Below are 24,921 nucleotides of genomic sequence, written 5' to 3'. Positions count from 1 at the left end.
TGTTTTAACCTTTTGCGACGGTTTGAGAGTATTTCAGCCCATGCATAGCAATTTTGTTATCAGACCTACAAGTATAAGTAGTTCTCGCTAACACCTTTTTTATATTTACCTATTTATTTGATTGTTTGCGGGTGGTTGGATGGGAGCATCACCCTTGAATCGTATACCTATGATGTTCGCATGGGTGTACGATCCGATAGTGATGTCGTTTCTTCTTCTCTTTACTAGCCTATCCTGCTTCTTTGGTTTGTGATTGTATTTTTGACAGGGATATTTTTTTCCTGTAAATCCTCTGCCTGTTTGTTCTTGGTTATTTATAATTTAGCTTATGATATCTTTAGGTTATGATTTTGATTGACATTTGTACTATTTTTGTTAGATTGCTTGTTTTTTTGTTTCAGCGGTCTCTTATATAACCTCAATTGTGTTGGAAGAGACCTAAAGCAACAAACAAAAAAAAATATTTGATTGATTTATATTGGAAACATTTGGTATTTCATGACTAAGTTATCGGACATTATTAGACTCCTCGGGATTATTTTTGCATTGTAACGGACAATATTTTACGCGATGATCAACGTGAACCAACGTGTACTAAAAGTGTGTAAAAGCAAGATATATAGATAGTAGTACCAGAGAACTTCATGGCGACGATTCATGGTTTTGATTTGGAGTAAATCATTGTTTCGGAGACAATGAGTTAAAAGATGTAAACAAACTTGCTTTTAAAAAGTAGGACGGCAAATCACGGAGACGGCTATATAAGGCTGCCAATTTGACATGTTTTAAGCCAAATTTAAAATGTCCGGTACATTATTATTATTATTATTATTATTATTATTATTATTATTATTATTATTATTATTATTAGATATAAATGCAATTTATTTTATCAATCTTACTGATTTCACAGGCAGAATAGCATGACAAATTAATCTACCAGTGTATTCATTTTATCCTGTTCTATTATTGTAAATTAATTATCAAGCGATGCTTACGCTTTCTAAGCTCACAATCTTATTTTAAAATCTCACAGATAAATATTTAGTCATTGTTTAAACTGACTCTGGTGGTGTGTTTTTGTTTTTATTTTGTTTTTTTGTTTTTTTGTTTGTTTGTTTGTTTTTTTTCCAATAAGTCCAAGCACTCAAAGACTTTTGTTAAGGAAATGGTAGGTATTCAAATTATGTTCATTTATTTGTTTTTGTTGTTCTATTTTCAGGAGAAGCTTTTTAAAATGTGTATCATTATTGACAATTCTACTCAATTTGGCTGTCATTTCGTTTATATGGAGAGAGAGCGAGAGAGAGAGAGAGAGAGAGAGAGAGAGAGAGAGAGAGAGAGAGAGAGCATTAAAAAAAACAACGACGTATTTTCGCATCCCAGAACTGTGAATGTCGCACTTGGTCATTGTCAATTTTCCAAAACTTGTTTGGCATACTTTTTCAAAATTATGTGTCAAACTGTCTGTCAGCTGCTGCAAAACAAAAATAAGTGGTGAATGATGGCGGACGACACTGTTGTTTTCTCGAAAAGTGACCTTCCTATTTTGGCATATCCTGCCATCGCTGATATAAGAAGACAAGGGCTGCTTTGCGATGTTACACTCAAGGTATGTGAAATGCATTAGTTACAAGAAATCAACAACTTGCTCTTGAACTGTGTCTATTCAGCTGCCAATTTGCCCGTCGATCCAGTAATCTTGACACTGACACCGTCCTCAGGCTCAGGCCCCGTCGTCGACACATTACCAATAATGTGACCTGTCTGGGGATAACAAAATTTCGTTTTTCCCAGACACATACTTGAAACTCCGCTCTTTTAAACAATTATCCACATTCAGAATATGAATGGAATGTTTCCAAATGCACATATCTAGAAATAAGGAAAGTTCGTAGCATTTTCATTTATCAATGATTTACCAGAGACTGTATCAGGCTTGTGTTCTATGTATGCAGGTGATACGAAAGTGTATGGTGAGGCTGACAGTGAGGTTGATATAAAGAGACTTCAGAGTGATCTTGATAGTTTGGTCGATTGGGCTGATACTTGGCAGCTAAAGTTTAATGCCGACAAATGCAAAGGGCTGCCTCTATTCTCACCCCCGGGATGAGAATAGAAAAGCGATCGAGCTCTCACCCCCGGGATGAGAATAGAGGTAGTTGCCCCTTCTCGCTATTCTCACCCCTGTAACCAACAGGTAGGGAAGGTAGCCTAGCCTAGCCGCCGTCCCTTCTCGCTATTCTCACCCCTGTAGTGTAGGGTCAGCTTAACACCCCCCTCCCCCCTTCCTCACTACTCTCACCTGATCATCATCATCTCTCTCATGACTGTACTTTTAGTGGTACAGGACGTAAGGAGGGTGAACATGCAGCCCCACCCCTTCTCGCTATTCTCATCCCTGTTAACCAACAGGTAGGGAGGGTGCCCCGACCCTTCTCGCTATTCTCATATCTATTAACCAACAAGTAGGGAGGGTAGCCTCACCTAGCCGCCGTCCCTTCTCGCTAATCTCATCCCTGTGTAGGGTCAGCTTAGCACCCCCCCCCCCCTTCCTCGCCACTCTCACCTGATCATCAAATCTCTCCTGGTACTGGACGTAAGGAGAGTGAACTTATATGTCATGCATTTAAAATGTAGACTGGCTGGCTTGAGATATGGGAATCATTGTTGGAAATCTGTCTACGGGATTCTCTCTCTCTCTCTCTCTCTCTCTCTCTCTCTCTTCTCTCTCTTCTCTCTCTCTCTCTCTCTCTCTCCTCTCTCCCCCTCTTCCTCTTCTCCTCTCTCTCTCTTCTTTTCTCTCCCCTGTCTCAATTTATATCTGGCTGTTGATTAGGTAATAGTAATACGGGATGAGAATAGCGAGAAGGGGTGGCGGCTAGGCTAGGCTACCTACCCTCCCTACCTGTTGGTTAACAGGGGTGAGAATAGCGAGAAGTGGCGAGGACCTCTATTCTCATCCCGAGGGTGAGAGCTCGATCGATTTTTTATTCTCATCCCGGGGGTGAGAATAGTCCCTTCGATTGCAAAGTGCTCCATTTAGGCAACAAAAACCAGAAAGCAACCTACACAATGAGAAAACATGGGAGTGAGGAGATAATTGATTTACAAGAGACAACATTGGAGAAAGATCTGGGAGTTCATATGGACCCAGAGCTCAAGTTTTCACAGCATTTGGAAAGGCAGGTCAACAAAGCTAACAGAATGCTTGGACTGATAAGGAGATCTTTTGACTATCTTGACTGTGACACTATGAAGTTAATGTTTGCAGCTTTGGTCCGACCACATTTGGAGTTCGGAAACTGTGTATGGGCACCTTATCTTGAAAAGGATAAGAAGCTTATAGAGAGTGTGCTTAGGCGAGCAACAAAGGTCACTGGTGGACTCAAGGACTTGAGTTATGAACAGCGCCTGAAAAGAGTAGGACTGCCAAGTATGGTCTATCGGCGTTTCAGAGGTGATATGATTGAGACCTATAAGTTCACACATTGCTTGTACGCGACTCAGGATAGGCTGTTCACAGTAGACAAAAAATCAGTCACCAGGGGCCACTCATATAAACTTCTGAAACCCAGAGTTAAAACCACCCTTCGACAGAACTTTTTTACACAGAGAGTAATTGAACGTTGGAACGCATTGCCAGCAAATGTCGTTGAAGCGCCGAGTGTCAATGCTTTCAAGAATAGATTAGATGCTGTGATGGAAAGTTATGTGCATAGTGTAGAAGTGCCTCCCACCCAAAATAGCTATGATCAAAAGATCAGTAGAGAAAGTGTAGTGTAGGCTAGCCCCTGATCACAAGATCAGGTAGGGAAATGCATTAGATCAGTTGTGAACAAGACATTCAGTGACTGGAAAGACTCGGCGACAGGCCAGTGGCCTAATCAAGCGACGTCGATACCTTCTATTCTATTCTATTCTTAATAAAATATCTAATATTATTAGTAATAAAAACATAAAATTAACCAACATTAAATCAGTTGTTACTAGACGTCTACATATACACAATATACGTCGACTTCGAAGTGGGTGTAATGGCCGAATGGTTTAGTCGTCTGCCCTGGAAGTTTTACCAGAATCGACGTTGCAGGTTCAAATGCTGGTTCCGCCACTTAAAAAAAAAAAAATATTATTCCGTCTTTTTTTTACAGAACGTTGCAAAGGATAAATGAATTAAATGTCCCATCCATCCTCCCCCCACCTTTTTTTTAAAAATGTCTTTCTCTCTCTCTCTCTCTCTCTCTCTCTCTCTCTCTCTCTCTCTCTCTCTCTCTCTCCTCTCTCTCTCTCTCTCTCCCCCCCGTTCCTTTCTAGTTTCTAGCAAATTGTCATATTCGTCCCCACTCCGATCTCAAAATGTGTCTAAAAAGAATAAATAATTAAAAAGCAAACAAACAGAAATATTCAGAGAGTGACCAAGTGGTCAGATAGAGGAGAAAAAAACAAACAATAATTAAAAAAAAAAAAAAACAATTTTAAGAAACGGAACAAGAGGCCCAAAAAAAGGAGAAAAGAATAGACTCGCACAAAAAAAAAAAGAGCTGGGGGGAGGATGGAAGGGACATTTATCCCTTGCAACGTTCTGTAAAAAGAAGACGGAATTTAGAAAAAAAATAAAAGTGCCGGAACCAGGAGTCGAACCCACAACGTCGATTCTGGTAAAACTTCCAGGGCAGACGACTAAACCATTCGGCCATGACACCCACTTCAAAGTCGAAGCATATTGTGTATATGTAGTAACAACTGATTTAATGTTGGTTAATTTTATGTTTTTATTAGATATTTTATTAACTTTCCTTATTTCTATGTGCATTTGGAAACATTCCATATTCTGGAATGTGGATAATTGTTTAAAAGAGCGGGTTTCAAATATATGTGTCTGGGAATAACAAATTTTCATTATCCCCAGACAGGTGTCTGGGGATAATCACAGCGATATATGAAAATGAAACAAAACAAAACAACAAAAAAACATCACAAGAGGTATTCTTGAATTTACTTTCGATTGTTTACCAATTTGTTCCATTGTTGATCACTCATTCTTCATCGTTGGGCAAATAAGGAAACTTGGAAATTGAATGACTATACTATGACTATGAGCCAGAAGAGGGGTGTGTGAATGTGTTTAGTCGTGGTTATAATTATAAGCTTTCAACTATCATCTGGACGATCTTGATTCAATTTCTGCTTCTGGCATCTCATTTTTTGTCCTCTTTCATTCATGAAGTTTCTTGACCCTCTTTTTTTGTTGCTCTGTTAGCCATATTATCTAGCTAGCGGCTGAGGCCAAGGCAATATTTTGCACACCTTAGAATATACTATAAGTCAAAGATATATATTTCCAAGGGGATTATTAAAATTAAAAGCGATTTCTAAATATCTTGTCATGTAGTGTAGCATCAGCTAGGAAGCTTTTATTATTATTATTTTTTTTAATATGACAGTGCTGCTTGAGATCGATTGAAGAAGATTTGGTATTGCTCAGCCATTGAAGTCACAAAACACATTATTTATAGTAATATCGTGTGCTATTTCCACTTTCAGGCTGCAGACCAGAAATTTTCAGCACACCGCATCATCTTGGCAGCCACAATCCCTTACTTCCATGCCATGTTCACACACAACATGGTGGAAATGAAACAAACAGAGATAACTATGGAGAGTGTAGAGCCAAGGTAGGATAACACAGGAGTACTTAGCCCTTTAAACGTAATACTTAATTTATTTAGTTTATTAGTTGCATAAACATGAGCTTTATAGAGCGCAATATCCACTAAACATGCTCAACAAAGTGCTTTACAAAGGGTTCCTGACCAACAGCAACATGCAACATGTAGAACGAGACATGTTGCCTGTTAGGTGATATTACAAATTTTTCCGACAGGAACAACGCTGTTAATGGCCAGATACTCATTTTGCACCTGAGTACGGTGAGAGAATGTGAGTAAAGAGAATTCAACTATGCGCTAAGTGATGACCGAGCCCAGGACCTTCCGATCCTAAAGCGAATGCCATACCACAAGACCACATAGCGGCATAAACATTGTTTATTCAAAGCATAATAATCTCTTCCCCATCATTCACCAAAAGATCTGTAAAAGCGATGGATCTAGAGCTTCAAATAACTGGTCTGTTAGTGAAAATGGCGAGGCATGATGCCGGGTTTTAATAAAATTGAACCCTGTCTGTAAGGCTTAAATTTAAACAATCTTTCAAGTCAAGTATCTGATTCAGCTCTTTGAGACTGTAATGTATTTGAATTAGGCACTCTGGGTCTAAACGACAATAGAAATTAAAGAATTGTTGCTGAATGTTGTATCACATTCATTGCTTAGAGGCTTGTTTCCATTTTCATGAAGATGGATCGCATAGATGTCAAAGCAAAATTTTCTTAAATCAAGCCTTGTTACTATATGATATTTTATTGTTATTTAATTTCAGATTGAATCAACACTCTCTTGTTCAACATTCAATTGAATAATTGTAAACACGAGAAGTAAAGAGAATTATTATTTGACCTGTTACAGAGGTTATATAGCAGTTGTAACAAATTGTATAAACTAATTACAATGAAATAAAGTTCAGTCAATGATAGAACAATGTTTTATTTTCAATTAACTAGTTGTTGTTTTTGTTTTGTTTTTTTAATTTGATTTTTTCTTTTGTTTTGTTTGGTAAATATTTAGACTGTAACTATTCTGTTAACATTTTTAAAATTTTGCTTTGTCCTTACAATTTAATACAATATACTATTTTCTATTATTTATTATTATTGAATATTTGATTTGACAGTGCTTTGGAGGCCTTGATCAACTTTGCCTACAGTGGCAATGTCATGATTGATGTCACTAATGTACAATCTCTACTCATTGTTGCAAGTTTTCTCAACATGTCTGATGTGAAGGATGCATGTTGCAACTTTTTGATCGAAAGGTTGGTCAATTCAATAGTTTGTATAATAAAAATCAAAATTAAAGGAAGTAATTACTACAGAGAGCAGTCTTTGTTGATATCCTTGCAAAATGATATCTCATTGCAGGGGAGGAAAACAGTAATTTTTCATTTTATTTGTAATGCTATTAATTATGATATTGCTGCACCACATGCCAGCAGGCATAATGGACAGAAAGTAAGTAATTGAAATACGGACCAAAGCATGAGTAATATCAAACACTGAAAAAGTGATCAGAATAGGGAAATAAAGCATATCTATTTGGACTGCTCTGACCAACAAAGACTGTGCAGAATAATGGTGAAAGCTGTTTCCAGCTTGGCAAACTTTATTCATCTAATTCAAATTAGTATCCTCCCAAAGGTTGATTTTGACCGTTTCACAAAAAAAATAAAAATTTTACATCCATCCATTTTGTCAGCATTTAAGTTTGCTAATGTATAAAATAAACTTTTAGCTGCAAATTTATATTGCATTTTCATCGAATTTTTGCTCTTAAGGGATGAATTAGCCATCTTTAAAACAGTCTTTCTCTGGCCATGCTTTTCCTGTTTTCTCTGATAAAAATAGTTTTTAAATAAGAATTGACATTTTCAGGAACAGCTGCTGAATAACAAAAGAATATCCAAATTCTAGTTTCCTGAAAACAGCTGCTCAGTCTTGATGTCAAATCATGCATGTATATTTCCCTTTTTATTATTTCAAACAAAACTCACCTATATCTTTGTTTCTGAAATTATTTTATAGACTAGAGTCATCGTCAGTGTTGTCAGTGCGTGCATTTGCCGACCAGTATCTCTGTTCATCTGTGGTTGAAGCAGCTAACAAGTTTATTCAGAATAACTTTAAGCAGGTGGTAGCCACACCAGATTTTTTAAAATTAGCAAAGACAGAAGTCGTTGACATATTGTCCAGAGATGAGCTTAATGTTGGAACTGAAGAGCAGGTAAGAAAGCTTTTCTGTTCTTTTTTTTTTTTTCCCAGACTCTCTCTCTTCTTTTTAATCTTTTATGTCTTATTCTTCACAGTTAGAGGAAGCAAGAAGTAGTCTCTTTATGTGGACAATGATTTTTACTTGCATGATGTAAGTCAAGAAACTGGGTGGGATTCCTGACCTCCCATAGTGGGCAGGGAGGTACATACTGTGTCTTCTTTCCCCTTATATCTGTTTTCCAACATGTTTTCTGTCTTTGTCTTGGAATGAGATTACCTTGTTTTGTCCTGGCCCTGGCCGGAGTCCTGTCTGGGAGGGAAACAGTCAAATGCATAATTAATGTTTTGGGAGATGATATTTTTTTCCCTTGTAAATCATCTCTCTGCTATGTATTATTATATTTGTTTTGTTTTTTTAAATGTCTAATGTAAGCATTTGAGTGTATTCCTCTTTGTTTAATTTTGTGCTTGTGTCCGGATGAGACTTATAGATGATCTCAAACTAAGTACATTGGTGGTATGCTCTTGAAATCTACATCTGATCCCTATTTGTTCCCAGTTCCCCTTTGTCTTATTTTCTCTTGGGTGCTTTAATTGTAATTCTAGAACCTTTTACTCTACCATTTTCTTCCTTTTTACTGGCGCTGATATAACCTAAATGTGTTGCAAACGCCGTAAAACCCTTAAAAACAAAAACAAACATAAGTCAAGAAAAAATTGTAGAAAAAGGGAATGACTCTGAGAGATCCCCTGGATAAGCATTCCAGTAAGGGGGAATGAAGAATATTCATTTATACAAAACAATATGTACAACCGAAGGTATAGAAGGTATTGATTCAGTAAAAGAAAGATATGATTTTATTTTCGATATTTAGATATTGAAATTCTTTCAATTGCTATTTATGCAATGTGTAAAAATTGTTAATGAACATCATTTGAACTAAATCATAATATATTTGTTATATGGCATAGCTAATTTGTATAATCTTCTACAGGATTGTATGGATTATAGTCGTCCAGCCATATAATCTTGATTTTAAAAATTAATCGTTTCTATTATGATTTAAACCCACAATGTGTATTTTATAATGTTATGGCTGTGTGACTTGTGACATGAAGTAGAGTCAACATCCTTTGTCAAATAATGAGTTTAATGAGCATTCGCGTTATCTTACATTTTGTTGGTTTAGAATGGACTCTCCCATTTTGTCATATACTAGACCCATTTTATTTAAATATAATTTATTTTTTAAGATTATAAGGATGGACATTGTTTGATGAATTTTCTTTGCTAAGACTTTATTTAAAAAACGAGAGAGAGTGAACACTTGAGGTTTAGCCTACATGTTCTTTAAAACTGTTCTTTTCTAATATTTGCTAATTTCTTCATTAGGTATTTGAGGCTGCCCTGAATTGGATCCAGCACAAAGATTGTCGCATAGCAGCACTTCCAGATCTTCTAGTCAATGTAAGACTTCCTTTGCTGACTCCTCAGTACTTGACCGATAAAGTTGCAACTGAGGACATCATAAAAAATTCATTACAATGCAGGTGAGATAAACCTTTAATGGCGAGACTGGAATTCTTCCAAAGTATCATTTCTCTGAGGTTTTGTCTTGGTATAAGTTCTGTCCCTAGAAGTTTTCACCAAGATTGCAGAGTTAGCGATGCGACATTGACTTTGATATTTAATGCTGAAGATTAATTATATTTACTTATTACTCTTCGGACCTCAAGGCACACAGGGCATCCATCAGACATTTCCTTTTCTTGCGGTCGGCTGCTTTTGCGGTGACTGTATTCTAGGACAGGTCTAATTCCTTTATTTCTTTTTCCATGGTTCTTTACCAGGTTTCTTTGGGTCTCCCCCACTTTCTCTTCCTATCTATTATACTATTAAATTTCTGTCTCTGACTAGTGGAGAGTTTTTGCTGTACAATTCCAAATACAGTCATTACCACTCAATGAATTCACTGATGTGAATGAAATCAGCTGCTCATGTCATCCTCTTACAGAGACCTTTTGGATGAGGCCCGTAACTATCACTTAATGCCAGAGAGGCGTCTCTTGATGCAGACTTTCAAAACACGACCACGGTGCTGTACAGATGCCCCTGGGTTCATCTATGCTGTGGTAAGTAACCTAATTTATCATTGTTCTGGTCATACTTGACTGCTTCTTTTACCACTTTTTTTTTTTTTTTTTTTTTACTTTTGACTTATACTAATACTATTACAGCTATTAATACTTCTACTACTGCTACTACTACAACTACATTTACTACTACTGCTTTTACTACTACTGCTTTTACCACTACTACCACTACTACTACTAGCGGGTGGTTGGATGGGAGCATCACCCTTGAATCATATACCTATGATGTTCGCATGGGTGTACGATCCGATAGTGATGTCGTTTCTTTTCTCTTTACTAGCCTATCCTGCTTCTTTGGTTTGTGATTGTATTTTTGACAGGGGATATTTTTTTTCCTGTAAATCCTCTGCCTGTTTGTTCTTGGTTATTTATAATTTAGCTTATGATATCTTTAGGTTATGATTTTGATTGACATTTGTACTATTTTTGTTAGATTGTTTGTTTTTTTGTTTCAGCGGTCTCTCATATAACCTCAATTGTGTTGGAAGAGACCTAAAGCAACAAACAAAAAAAAACTACTACTACTACTACTACTACTACTACTACTACTACTACTACTACTACTACTACTACTACTACTACTACTACTACTACTACTACTACTACTACTACTACGACAATTACCTCCACCACTTATATTTCTTCAACGATTAATACTACTGCCTATAGCTATGCTATTTCATTTAAGAAAAGATCCCTGAGATCTGAGATATGATAATGGCATTTCGTCGTAAAGCACATGAAAGGAATGGTACAGTTTTCATGCTTTCATTTACTCACTTCACAGGGTGGTCTGACAATATCTGGTGATTCATTGAGCACAGTGGAGAGGTACGACCCCATCACAGGAAAATGGCAGGCAGGGGAACCAATGAGCACCATGAGAAGTAGGGTTGGGGTCACTGTCTTTAAAGGTGAGTACAGTATAACACGATTACATCCAGTTTGACCCATAGAGGGCAGAGAGGTCATGTGTTCTGTCTTCTATCCTCCTATCTAGGTTGCTTTCTGTCTTGGAATTGGATTACTTGGTTTTGTTCTGACTCTTGTCTAAGTCCTTGGCTGAGAAAGAAGTCTACCCCTTTTTCTTTCTTCTTACTGACGCTGATATGAACTAAATGTGTCAAAAGTGCTGTGAAACCCTTAGGAACAAACACCTAATCGAAAGGGTGTTTATTATTTCAACACTTTATATAACATGTTTGAATATCTCTAAATTGCCTTATTTACCTATATAGTCAAATTATAGTTTTATTTTTCTCTCCAAATCAATAAAATTTTGCCAAAATAAGATTTTCACGGAATTCGGATTAATGTGTCACATTTCCAGTGATAAAGAACTGGGAAAAGTGTGTATCAAACAGTGTCAGACAAAACAGATAAAAATACAAGAAAAAAACCCCAACAAAAACATCCCATCCAGAGAAATATTGGTTCAAAATATTTAATCAAGTATAGAGAAAGTGGGATAATAGATGTAGCCTATCTGCTCAGAAATCGATATATGATCAAAATCAACTATACTTCATCACTTCTAAAGCATTATTTTAAGGTGATGATCTATATAAAGAAGGGTAACAGTGGGCATACAGGGGGTTGTTAAGGGTTGGTTTTCGTGTTGATCAAGTGAAGGCATGTTTTGTCTCGAGATGGCTCTAATGTAGTTACAGAGACGAGCAATATTGAATAACATGATAAGTAAAGATTTGAAAATAACTCTGGACTGGTGTTGTATCATGTTTGGTAAAGCACTTTACTCATAGTATCTCACTCAGTTCCCTTTTGAATCTGATTATAGGCAGTTATGAATGTTGTAGGAGTGCCAGTACAAACAAGAAAGTGTGCCTGACAAGTAACTGAAATTAACTCTTTAAGATTCAACCCGACAAAAACCGACAACGGCCAAATATTCATGGGCGGGGTAGTCAAGACTGGCCTCAGTAAGTAAAATCCAATCGTTGTGAAGGAAATGACAGGCCCTGTCACTGCCGCAGGGTGTTTTCAGCTTTGATTTTTATAAATTTGCCGACAGAAAAGAAAATACGTTTCAGAAATTGCGATTTAAATCCTTTTTTATTTGCGGTGAAAATCATTGATATTGCATTTTGTTTGGTAAAAATCGGTAAAAAATTACGACTTTGGTGATGAAAAATGACTTTGAAGACAATTATTGTAAACTTTTAAAAATATTATGAATAATTTATAACTCCCTTATCTGTGGGTCGATTTTGTCATTCGAGGTATCAATTTTATTGTAATAAAGAGATAGGAACTTCAGAGTTATTTTTTTCTGATGCGAAATTATTACTTTGTAATTTTAGCACCAAGAAAAATAGTCGGTAAATAAATTTGTTACACCTCTTTGATAGACCGCCGGGGTCCGTTCGTGTAGAATTGTGAATCAAGCATCTCAAAGTCTTCGACCAATCACAGGCTATCTATCCAGCTGGCAGAAACAAAGACGCTTCTCCCCGTCGATGTATTACGCTATTGTTATGCAAGGAATATAACACCTTATTGAGTAGGCCTAAAAGCTAAAATCTAAAAGTAAAAAATATAATTCTGAGGAATTTGAAAGTCACATTTCTGAAATCAGCTTGAAAAAAGAAGTACATTGGTCTTTGTTTCATAAAAATCGGTTGAAAACCAACTGTTTTACGAATAAATTTGATTTTAAAAATTGCTTTTGTTTGTTTTAGCTTTTTTTAGCTTTTTTATTTATCGGCCGATTTTCTTGATTTTTATATCATTCTTTATATCTCAACGAGACGAGATCAGTGATATACTTTGTTTGTTTCAAATGTAACTAGAACATAATTTGGCTTTTTTACCTATCGACCATGCCTGGATAATTTATTCAACAACGTGGCGATGTGACACAACTATTCCATGGCCGTCTTCCACTGCCTCAACGATGATTCAATTCATTGTTGATGGCTGTTGACACGTGAGCTGCCAGAACGACCAATCGTTGAAGGGTCAAGATGCTCAGTAGCCAATCGTTCTTCGGTCAAAAAACTTAAGAACTCACGAGAACAAAAGTTTGAAATTTGGTGATGGACGGACCTATGAAATCGTTTCTGGGCGGAGTTTAGCCATGAGTGACTGTAGAAAACGAAAAGGCGACTACAGATATCAAAGAGTAGGCTTATATCATCAAAGGATGTCTACATGATTGACATGGCCATATAGGGAACTCATTATCTACTCCCCCAAAGAGAATCTGAACACGAGAGGGTTAAATGTAAAATTGTTTCACATGGCTTGCTGGAGGAATAAGCGAAGCATTGCGACTTGCATTGAACTTAGTGAACCCTTGAAAATCCACCTTAGGATAATGCATGATTTATCTATTTTGTTTTTGTATCATTGTAATTGTAATTGAAATCTATCTCAGATTGTTTATATGCCATTGGTGGTTACAATGGAATGGAGAGACTGGACACTGTAGAAGTATATGAACCTGTGTGTAAAAAATGGAGGAAAGTGGCACCCATGAACTGTAAAAGGAGGTATGCTTTTGTTGTGTACTTGAAGCATTTAGTTTCATATCCATTCAGGAATCAACAATACTTTTAAGCTAACACTATAACAAGGAACAACACAAGCATGCGTGCACAGGACGACGACTGAGTATTTAACAGTCTTTGAGAAATTTGTGTGTGTGCTTTTACATCAGACAACAGTACAATACATTCACACCAACTTTCTGTGAGACTGTCGAAAATTAATGGACATTACTACAAATTCACAGATAGGAAGAGAAAAGCATTTCTTATTCTATCTTATTAAGTTTCTTTGTTCCATTAATTTTGATTTGGACTTACCATAATTGAATCAGAGCAGAATGGTAATTCATTTAAAACCACATTGAAAATAAATGGTAAATGACCATTTCTTTATAAACAAGGATTTACTACTAGTCATTTCTCATGGATGCCATTTTTCCAGCTAATTTAATTCACATGAGCACTTCACCAGTTTTATCCATTTTTAAATATTTTTTTTGATATGAAAACTTTTTAATAATTCAAAAAGATTTTTAAAATGGTTTTCTATTGTCTAAGGTTTAAGATTAATCAATTGTGGGCATAATAACGAAATGTCCCTATAAAATGAGTTATGATCAGATCAGGGGTCTGACAGGGATGCCACTTTTCCGGTTTTAGCCGGAAATCCGGTTTTTTTTACCACCAGCCGGTTTTAATCCGGAACCTCCGGTTTTTGTCCCGTCACTATTTTAGAAAAAAAAAATTTTAAGAAGAAGAAAAAAATCAAAATAGCGATCGAGATTTGAGCCGGAACTTTTTTGCCTCGAATATTTGGGCACCTAAATGGTAGTTTATCTCCGCCCATCCCCATCACAATTCCTCCTTTAAAAATTTTTTTTTGGACAAATAAACAGTGATTTTGAGAATTTCTCAGAAATTTTCCGCTGAATTTGCCGTGTCAAACATTTCCCTCAAAACCACAAAATCACCATTATGTCTAATGTCATATTTTGACACCTGTGCAATAGTCTCGTGAAATTTAATGACGGTCCCATTTTTATGACGTCGGGCCAGACTGAATGGCACCAGATGTCACAATTGACACAGACGACCAGTGGTGTTCTTTGATTAGCTAGTTGATGATTGAAGGGGAAGGGGAGGGACAAATCTCTCTCTCTCTCTCTCTCTCTCTCTCTCTCTCTCTCTCTCTCTCTCTCTCTCTCTCTCTCTCTCTCTCTCTTTTCCTCTTTCCCTTTGCCTTTCTTTCCATTTCTCCTCTTTTTTCTTCTTTTTTTTTGATATAGAATTCCTAAGATCAATTCATAAATTATTCTGGTAGAGAAGTCTCCCCCACCCTCTCTCTCTCTCTCTCTCTCTCTCTCTCTCTCTCTCTCTCTCTCTCTCTCTCTCTCTCTCTCTCTCTCTCTCTCTCTCTCTCTCTACCACCACTACTATTACAACCACCACCACATCATCCCTACCAACACTACTACTACAAATAACACCACATCGTCCCTACCACCAGTACTACTACAACTACCACCACATCATCATTCCTACCACAACTATTTCAACCACCACCACACAATTATCTCTAAAAGACCACCACTACTACAACCACCACCTCATCATCATCCCTACCACCACTACTACTACCACCACCATCACATCATCATCTCTAAGACCACTACTACTACAATCACCACCACATCATCATCCCTACCACCACTGCCACATCATCCCTACCACCACTCCTACTACAATCATCCCTAGCACCACTACTACTACAAATAAAACCACATCATACCTACCACCACCACTACTACAACTACCACCACATCATCAACCCTACTACCACTACTACAACCACCACCACACTATCATCCCTAGCACCACTACTACTACAAATAACACATCATCCCTACCACCACTACTACTACAACTACCACTACATCATCATTCCTACCACAGCTACTACAACCACCACCACACAATTATCCATACGACCAGTACTACAATAATCACTACCACATCATCCCTACCACCACTACTACTACAACCACCACCACATCATCATCCCTACTACAACCACCAAATGTAATTACACTTTCAACTTTTGAAATTCTCCGAGTTGTGTCAGAAATTGCTGCGAGACAAACAAATTTTGGATCGCATCTCCGTGAACTTGAGTGAAGTTCAAATTTATAGTTACGGTTGCATGGGTTGATTTGTTTCTCGTCAGCGCAAGTTTTCAGGCTTTTTTTAATTTGCCTGGTGGCATCCCTGGTCTGATTCATGGAGCGGGACTACGACGATAGTATCTCAGACTAAAAGGCGTTGTAAGATATTCATGAAGCCGGACTACGCGAAGTCTTAGACTAAACGAGGGACTAAACGGGTGAAATTTACACCCGCGATTTAGCAGGTGTAAATATCGTAGTCTGAGACTAAATTTCAAAATCATAATATGTCCTCTACGCTGGGGGAAGTAATTGTACAGCGATTAGAACAAGAATACCCGACAGTTTTTGATTTTATAGTTATTTTTATTTATTTATTTATTTATTTTTTGGTTTTGTTCATTTTCTTTTCTTTACTTTTCTCGAAGATTCGACAATCGCACATACACTCCTCATCTTGCCCATTCAAAACACTCTGCAGGGACTCCCACTGTCCATGATAGCTACCTGTCTGAGGTCAGTTGAGGTTAACTGATGTCAGACAATGCCGTGTCCAATGGTCTGCAGGGACTCCTCCTCCCCCCCCCCCCCCCCCCAACACACAGTTTCATAGTAACTTCCTCCTCTTCCTCCTCCTCACTACACATACTACTACTACTACTACTACTACTACTACTACTACTACTACTACTACTACTACTACTACTACTACTACTACTACTACTGTTGCTGCTGCTACTTTCACTATTATCATTACTCCTACTACTACTACTACAACTACTACTACTACCACTACTACTACTACTACTACTACTACTACTACTACTACTACTACTACTACTACTACTACTACTACTACCTACTACTACTACTACTGCTGCTGCTACTACTACTACAACTTCTACAACAACAACAACAACAACAACAACTACTACTACTACTACTACTTCTAGTACTACTACTACTACTACTACTACTACTGCTACTACTACTACTACTACTACTACTACTACTACTACTACTACTACTACTACTACTAATACTAATACTACTATTACAACTACTACCATTACTACTACTACTACTACTACTACTACTACTACTACTACTACTACTACTACTACTACTACTACTATTACATGTCTTTTATGTCTTTTATCGTCCATTATTTTCTAGAAATTTCACGTCTCTCACTGGCCTTATCATTTCTATCACACCGCGCTAACGATTCGTTCACACTCCCAACCATCGTTGAGTACAGACGATGCAATTTATACTGCATTTCATCTTATTTGTTTTCAACGTTTAATTGTTTATGGTTGTGCCGACGAAGGGTTTGTACCCGAAATGCCCATTGTCTGTATTGTTTCCACCGATTCCTCTCCATCATTACTCTTTCGTTAGTATTTTCGGGACCCCATGCTTCAGGCAGCGCCCACCGCTCTCTACTTAGAACAATGCTACACCGTGGATAAGAATCATTTAAGTGCCATCGTTATTTATATTTACTAAAAACATTACACACACACACCTTCTCAAACAATTGTTACACCCCTAAACTTGTCTCACACTATTTTTATTTGTGGGGAAAAAACAACAACAAAACAAACAAACAAAAACGATCAAAACAAACACAAAGAAGAAATAGATATGATTTCTGTGCCACTTCGTATGACGCATGCGCAGCTGGAAAAGTAACACATTTCTATGACGTTTTGTGGTACATTTCCGAGGAATCCCCAGTTAAAAATAGATTGACCTCTGTAGTCTGAGACTTCGCAAGCGTAGTCAGAGACTTGATAGTCAGGGACGAAGTCTGACTCCATGAATAGCTTACTTTCCGTAGTCTCTGATTTCCCAAAGTCTCAGACTTTGCTATAGTCTGAGACTACCATTGTCCCGCTCCATGTATCAGACCCCAGAAGTGAAAAGATAGACATTGTAATTTTATTAAAATTCAAGATGAAAAGTGGTTTTAACCCAACTGTCATCATTGATGGAAGCCATGCTGAGCTAGATTTTTACATATAAAGACTTATTTATTGCAGTTATCTATGCCAAAAGAGAGACATGCTTTGAGGGTCTGTTACAGGCTGTTATTGTCTCCAGTGTCCTATTTAAAGAAGAGATGTTATTTTCTAATATATTATTGTTATTATCCATATCATCATCATCATTATCACCCTAGGTATTATTGTCTTTTTTTTCTCCTAAATCTCCAGTGCTCTGGGTGCTGTTAGTTTGAATGATAGAATCATAGTGTGTGGAGGTTATGATGGTGTAACTTCATTGAGATCATGTGAGACCTACGACCCTTCTTCTGACACGTGAGTGATGTGCCTAAGGCATTAAAAGATTTTCTTTTTGCAATTTTGTTTCCATTCCACCTCTTTGCTGATTGTCAAATTCAATCAATGGGTTGGTCATTGTTGAGATGTGAAACTGCATGGAAAGTGAATAATAGGCTTCCTTTTTTTTTTCGGGGGGGGGGGGGGGGGGGGGGGGGGGGGATCTACCCATAGCTCAATTGGTAGAGCACATGGTTCACATGCAAATGGAATCCAATCTCAAATCGGAATAGGGTTTTGTCTTTTCCTGACCCCGCTGTCTGCCAGGCAAAAATTTGGTAATTGGGTTTGTATAATCTATTGTAAAGCATCATGAATTAAACTAAGGACTTTTCCTAGGGATAGCTATCAGTTTGAAATATTTCATAGGCTCTGAGGGATTAATTTCTTTTGCATATTTCTTTGTTTCATCCTAAATTTTGAGCTCTTGATTTTTAAAGAGCAGTTAAAGGGGCTAAGATATGTTTTACTTTTTTCTTTTTTTCATTTTTGGTTACTTTCTGGTTGAATTAAAATGATTAAACTGTTTTCAGAAGTTACAGATTTTAAAAATGGAAGTACTTCACCATCACACAGACACACACAAAGACAGAGAGAGAGAGAGAGAGAGAGAGAGAGAGAGAGAGAGAGAGAGAGAGAGAGATAGAGAGAGTGAGGCAGGGGAGAAATGGAACTTTAAAATCGATATCAGATTTGTTGTAAAATGGGGTCCCGATAGCTCAGTTGGTAGAGCACTCTTTTCACACATAAAGGGACCGAGATCGATCCCGGGTGCAGTCGAGATTTTTTTCTGATCCCCCTGTCTAACCATCATTGAATGGGTAGCTGGGTCTGGATCTAGTGGAAAGTACTAGTACAAGTGATAGACTAGTGTCCTATCCAAAGGATAGCAAGCAATTGCTATTGTCCGTTTCCCACTATAGAAACTGAGATAAACTCTGAAGGGCTACTTTTTTTTTCGTTCAAAAACTTATTTTTTTCACTCATTTCAGCTGGTCTCTTCTCCACCCCATGAACAAACATCGCAGTGCTGCAGGTGTAGCCATACTGCACGGTGAAGTGGTCTCTTGTGGAGGCCATGATGGGCTTTCCATTTTTGATTCGGTTAGTGTGTCTTGTGTTTTATATTTTATTTGTATTTGTCTTAAATTTTACTGTTCCTTACATAATATCCAGACTGACCTACTGGAATTTTTTTTTTATTTGTGTTTTTAGGGTGGAGGGGTGACAGAAAAGTCACTATATTTGATTTCATTTTGCCCACAGATGGGCAGAAGACTGCTTCAAAGTCATGCTTATGGTGATGTGATACCAAACTTACCTTAGAAATGTAGTGGAATCTTGATAACGCCAACACCACCAGACCAGAAAAATTGGTTGACTTGAAGCAACGTTGACTTTAACTTTTGTCAATGGAACACCTTTAGATAAAGAAGAGATCATTTGGGACCAACGATAGGTATTTTCTTTAAGCAGAATTTGTTTTTAAGAGTGTTGACCTCATGCAGATTCCACTGTAGATCATATTCAAATTTTTTCCATGGGAAGAGAAAAGTGATTATTTCTATAACTTCTAATTTTATTGTTTGTTCATTTAGGTTGAAGCTTACAATCCCAGCAGAGGTGAATGGAGACAACTTCCGGCAATGAAGAACAGACGATGTCGACTTGGAGTGGCTACCCTGAAAGGCAAATTGTATGCAGTGGGTGGGTATGATGGACGGGTGTTCCTTCGAACTGTGGAGAGGTATGACCCAGATACAGAAACCTGGGAGATGGTGGCTCCTATGAAGGTTGGTATAAAACTACTTTGGATATATTTTCTACTTGTAAGGAACCAGTGCTGATGATTTTCCTTGAATCCATGGAAATCTGTGGAATTTCCTCCTTTTAAAAAATTGCATTTCCACCAATCAAATATTCTGGCAGTGAGAGACTTGATGTATAGATGCAGTATCCCACTGTCCAGTAGTTACCTTGAGTATCAAGTATACTGTAGTGAAAATGGTGCTTTTAGGCAGTTGTTAAAAAATTTCCTACTTTTTCCCTTTTTTCACCATCAAGGAAGGAAATTTTATCGTCCTTGATACACTGATGAGTTCTTGCAATTCACTTTATATACATTCATATAATTTTTTATTTTCAAATTATTTCTCAGAGAGGGATTGTAAAAAGTTAAATAAACCCATATCCACTAGTAGCCATTCTATTATAAATTGAAAGCAATTTACTTTTTGTCATTTAATACCATTTCTATCCTTTTTAATTCCTCTTGAAATAATAGTTTTATTTTTTCTAATGGGAGAATAAGTAATGTTTGCGTCAAGCCTCGTTATAGGTTTTTTGGGTTTTTTTTTTACTCAAGTAGTAAGAAAATAATCTAGGCACTGAAAATATGGTCTAGTCACTGGTAGTAATTTTGTCCCAAATTTTACTTTAAATTTATCCTTTTAAATTTGTTGACAAGAGCAGTGAATCCTGAAACATGTTTTGTATTTTCTGTTCATTGTTGAAGCTGTTTTATCCATATTTTGATTTTACCTGAATTTCATATTCATAAAATAATCCTACTTTATTAATTTCAGAAAATGAGGAGTCGTGTCGCGGTCGCCGCTGCCCATGGCAAACTTTTTGCCATTGGCGGCTACGATGGACAACTAAATCTAAAATCCATTGAAGTCTACAATCCTAGCCTGAACGAATGGTCTGATGGACAGGATATGAGTGCCCATGAAGGCGGAGTTGGAGTTGGCGTGGTTCCTATGGAGTGTCTCTCGGAGGCTTTGAATCTGGTGTCGTTATGACAATTTTTACTGGTTGATATCAATGTGATTTTCATTATCATTCTCTTAGTTGTTTTTTCATTGTTTGGATTTGTTTGCTCTCGCTGTTCTTGTCGTTGAATTTCGTTTCTGCATACTTCATGTAGACTTTATTCTATCCTCACATATACAGCACAAGTACAAGTCATTTAAAATGATATGAGCAATACAGAATTGCATTGGTCTCCATTCATAAGTACAGGCCTTGGGGAATCAAGCAGGGCATGCATATAGGTAGATCGTGCTTATTATAAGCGGTTTCAGATTTTTATGCTAAGTCTATGTATTATCCTCATATTACAGTACAAATAACTTTTTCCTCTTGAGTCTCTAAATGTATTCGTAATGGTATGAACTGGTTGTAGGCTTGGAAGTGCCATTGCCCATTAAAAAGCTATTTTTTATTTATGTATTTATTTATTTTGAATTTTAAAAAAAAGTTAAACTTAACCTTACTTTTCTGTTACGTTTGGGACGAGGGGTAAAGAAACGTGTGATTGTTGTTTGCTTGGTTCTTGATTGGATGCACTTAGTTTATGTCATCTTCTGTTTCTGTGAACTGGATCTGACTCTTTTCTTGGCCATTGAGTTGAAGATAAAGTCTGATGGTTTTAATTGCAAATCTCTTCCGTCCTCTGCATCTTAATGTTGAATTCAAAACAGAGCGATGGCTTTCAAAAATTCGGTGGTCATCCAAGCATTTGTTGAACTAGTGTAGTTGACAGGCAATGGAGATATATGTCTTGCCTTACATGTTGGCACAGACAAGTGCTCCAATCTTCTCCATCCATTGCCTTTTTGCTGCCAGAAATTGACTTGTTTTGTGGTGCATACCCTCTGCCTGGTAGACCTCTGTAGTAGATTCCGGTCTCATCTGCCTTGTAAATGTTGTTAGAGTGTTGTTCTTCAAAATATGGGGAATAAAGTCATCTGATGCAGCAACATCTGTGTTTTATTTCTCTCCATGCTCTCATTTGAACTTGTCCATGTCTTTCTTTGAATCTGTAAAGTCAGCTGTTGGATTGTTCAAATTCAAATCCTGAGGCATCGGGCAAGTTCTATTGCTTTAACTTCAAGAACAGGTAAATTAAGTATTTAGTCTAAAATTAGTATTTTGCATCAGTTTCTGAGATATCCAAAGATGAAGGGCCTCGTCTATTTTCTCCTATTTAAAAACATGTTTCCTAATCAAAGACAAGTTTCCATCTTTCAATCAATTCTTGATTGTATCACGGCTCTACTCTGAGTAATCATAGACACAGTTGTTTTGTTTCACGCTTTTAGCAATATCATGCTTGTAGCTGGAGTGCTTATAAACGGAGACCACTGTATTTGATAACAACACATTCCTATCAACCAGCAATCTTTTGGGGCTACTTAAACTAACAAGGATCTTAATTACATGATCACAAATGTTCTGAGCTGGCAGTTGGTGAAGCTGCTAGTAGGGTCTTGTGCCTTTGTTTTATCTGTACTGCAGAATGAGACAGCGAGATCCTAAGCAGACCCTGGCTTGAGTCCTTTTCCATATGGGAAGCAGTTGGACGTTAGAATATATATTTATATGTATGTGAGAGAGAGAGAGATGATTCTCTTTGATCAGCTGTGTATAAGAACCAGCAGAGTGTTTCCAGTTTGATGGATGTCCTGTGCTGACTTCTGTGAGTCTTTACACCAATCACACAGGTTGATTACCGTTGGGATCTCCTTTTTTGAACAAGTTCCTATTGGCTTCTATTTTCTCAGACACCAATAATGCAAGGACAGAACAATGTGGTCTAGTAGTATGACACTCACTTTCATAAGGGTTCTAGTCCTGCTTTGAACTGTGCATAGATGAGTCCTTGGAAAAGGCTCTTTACTCTCATTCTCTCACGGTACTCAGGTGTGAAATGAGTGACTGACTTATTGCTGTCTGCAATCGACTGAGATGCGTCGGCAGCTTCTCTAATTCTATTGTCTAATTTCCTCCATTGGGCTCTATCCTTTGTTAGGGACTTTTACGTCTTTTTCCAACCTGATCTCTTAATAGTTCTTGGGGCGCTTCAAGTTTCTGTTATTTCCCCCTCTAGCTTTTTGCCAATTTTAGAATTAAAATTGCCGCTAATGAATATTATGGTTTTATTACCGAGTTTGGTGATGGTATTTCTCAGGTTGTAAAAATATCAATTTCCTCTGGCTTTTTCACTTGTCAGTGTGTAAACAATTATGATTGTAAGTCATTTTACCCTACCTTGAATTTTGCTTGGTTGGAATTACGCAACACACATGCAAATTGAAACTCACCACGAACCGTACAAAAGTTTGCTCCATACTTAACTTATAACAAAGTCACTTTCATAATATGGTGAATCACTCCTAAACATAGCAAAGTGAAATCCGTTCCAGTTGTAATCCGCGCCATTTAAGATTTTTGTTTCTTGGACACACAATATAACTAGCTTGTATCTGTAACAATCGCTCACAGGGTGGTCTTTTCCATGATTGTGTTTAATTTTCCCAAGTTATGATCCATCAATGTTGAATTGAGAAGACAAAAATTCACTGAGCCAAAGCTCGGTTGTCAGCCATGTTGGACCAGATAGGTACCTGGTCATTGACAGCATTGTCTCTGTTCGAAAAAATTGTAATGTCGCCAAACAAGCGTCTTGTCTAGTCTTATATGTTAAGTGTTGCTGTTTGCTAGGGAACCCTTATAAAGAACTTTGAGCATGTTTAGTGGATATTGTGCTATATAAATGCTCAAGTCAAGGTTTTATAAATCTAACTAAATTTTTTTTTCTTTTTTTTTTGTTGTACACAGTCCTTTGATTCTTAGACACTGAATGAAAGAGCAAGTCTTGTTTAATTTCCAAAACTTATTTAATCTGAACCAAGTGCAATGCATTCCAGTCAACTTATTTCCTAAAAATGTAAATGAAAAGATTTTAACTCCTTCATTTCAGCCATTATTTTTAAATCAAATGCACATGAACAATTTATCGATTGCTATAATATCCACTTGGATCACATTTTAAATTAAAAGAATAAAAATACTTACACACTCTAATTTAACTCATTTTTAAAGATATTCAGTCCCGCCATTAAATGAATGGTAAAAGTTTAAATCTCAGTGTATAATTCTTGAATTTTATACATGTTTGTGATATTTAAGGCAGATCTGTCTCAAGATCGATTGGTTTTATCAATATGAACTCAAATTTTTATCTCAATGATATCATATTATAATAATAATAATATCAAGCATAATGATTATTATTGATATAATAATAATTATTATTAGTAGTGGTAGTAGTAGTAGTAGTAGTAGTAGTAGTAGTAGTAGTAGTATTGTTATTATTATTATTATTATTATTATTATTATTATTATTATTATTATTATTATTATTATTATTATTATTATTATTGTGATTTATTTTTAATCACAAGCAAACAAGTGGAGTCTTCATCACCAACCGTTGATTGTGTTAGGTTTTTGTTGATTCATTTTTTTTTGTTTTGGTTTGTTTGATTGTTTGTTTTATAGTTTTTGTTGGTTTGTTGTTTTCATTTCGGTAATTTTTTTAAAGGAAAACCATTATCTTTTAAATGGACGTTTTTAAACAATCCCCCCTTTTTCCTCTAAGGCTATCTATCCTTTTTGGCAGATCTGGTTTGAATCGTTATTTCTTTAAATTTTCATTTCATATTCTTAACTTATTCACTTGCATTTAGGTTCCCGCTCATTTTTTATTTTTTATTTTATTTCCCCCCTTTAGAATGTTTTCAATTCCTCCTGAACCTAAAACGCTTTTACCCAGTACCTCAAATGGATATAATATTATAATTATCAAATTGATTTTGATGCAGAAAATTGAATCCATTGTCAAAACTATGTATGAGACTTTGAATTAAGTTTCTGTTTCGATGAAGAGAAAGGATATTATTTTCTTAATCTGCCACAATTTAGAATTTTATATTTCTGATCATGATCCTAACATATTACAAGATTGAAGCAAGTGATTATTAATATGATCACAATCCCTCATTTTCAACAGA

At 36.6% G+C, this 24,921-nt stretch overlaps 1 protein-coding gene across 1 annotated transcript; it reads left to right on the top strand.

Moving 5' to 3' along the window:
- Positions 1 to 1,481: 1,481 nt before the first annotated feature.
- On the top strand, positions 1,482 to 23,916 carry LOC144970833 (kelch-like protein 18). Its single transcript, XM_078910907.1, has 12 exons — positions 1,482 to 1,612; positions 5,548 to 5,678; positions 6,796 to 6,936; positions 7,703 to 7,901; positions 9,282 to 9,439; positions 9,904 to 10,021; positions 10,830 to 10,956; positions 13,440 to 13,554; positions 17,936 to 18,040; positions 19,054 to 19,165; positions 19,660 to 19,854; positions 20,647 to 23,916. The coding sequence occupies exons 1-12, from the start codon at positions 1,502 to 1,504 to the stop codon at positions 20,863 to 20,865; spliced, it is 1,731 nt and encodes a 576-aa protein (XP_078767033.1). The 5' UTR covers positions 1,482 to 1,501; the 3' UTR covers positions 20,866 to 23,916.
- Positions 23,917 to 24,921: the final 1,005 nt, after the last annotated feature.

The sequence above is a fragment of the Berghia stephanieae genome, chromosome 4 (genome assembly GCF_034508935.2).
Source record: "Berghia stephanieae isolate SIO BIC M18660-M18661 chromosome 4, UCSD_Bste_1.3, whole genome shotgun sequence".
Taxonomy (NCBI): domain Eukaryota; kingdom Metazoa; phylum Mollusca; class Gastropoda; order Nudibranchia; family Aeolidiidae; genus Berghia; species Berghia stephanieae.
This window is presented reverse-complemented; position numbering and strand designations above follow the sequence as displayed.

Excerpts from the sequence above, each read along its gene's own strand:
- LOC144970833 (XM_078910907.1), top strand. The coding sequence starts at position 1,502 with ATGATGGCGGACGACACTGTTGTTTTCTCGAAAAGTGACCTTCCTATT. Across the intron at positions 7,902-9,281 it reads ATGTTGGAACTGAAGAGCAG|GTATTTGAGGCTGCCCTGAA; the intron begins GTAAGAAAGCTT and ends TTTCTTCATTAG. Across the intron at positions 10,022-10,829 it reads CTGGGTTCATCTATGCTGTG|GGTGGTCTGACAATATCTGG; the intron begins GTAAGTAACCTA and ends CTCACTTCACAG.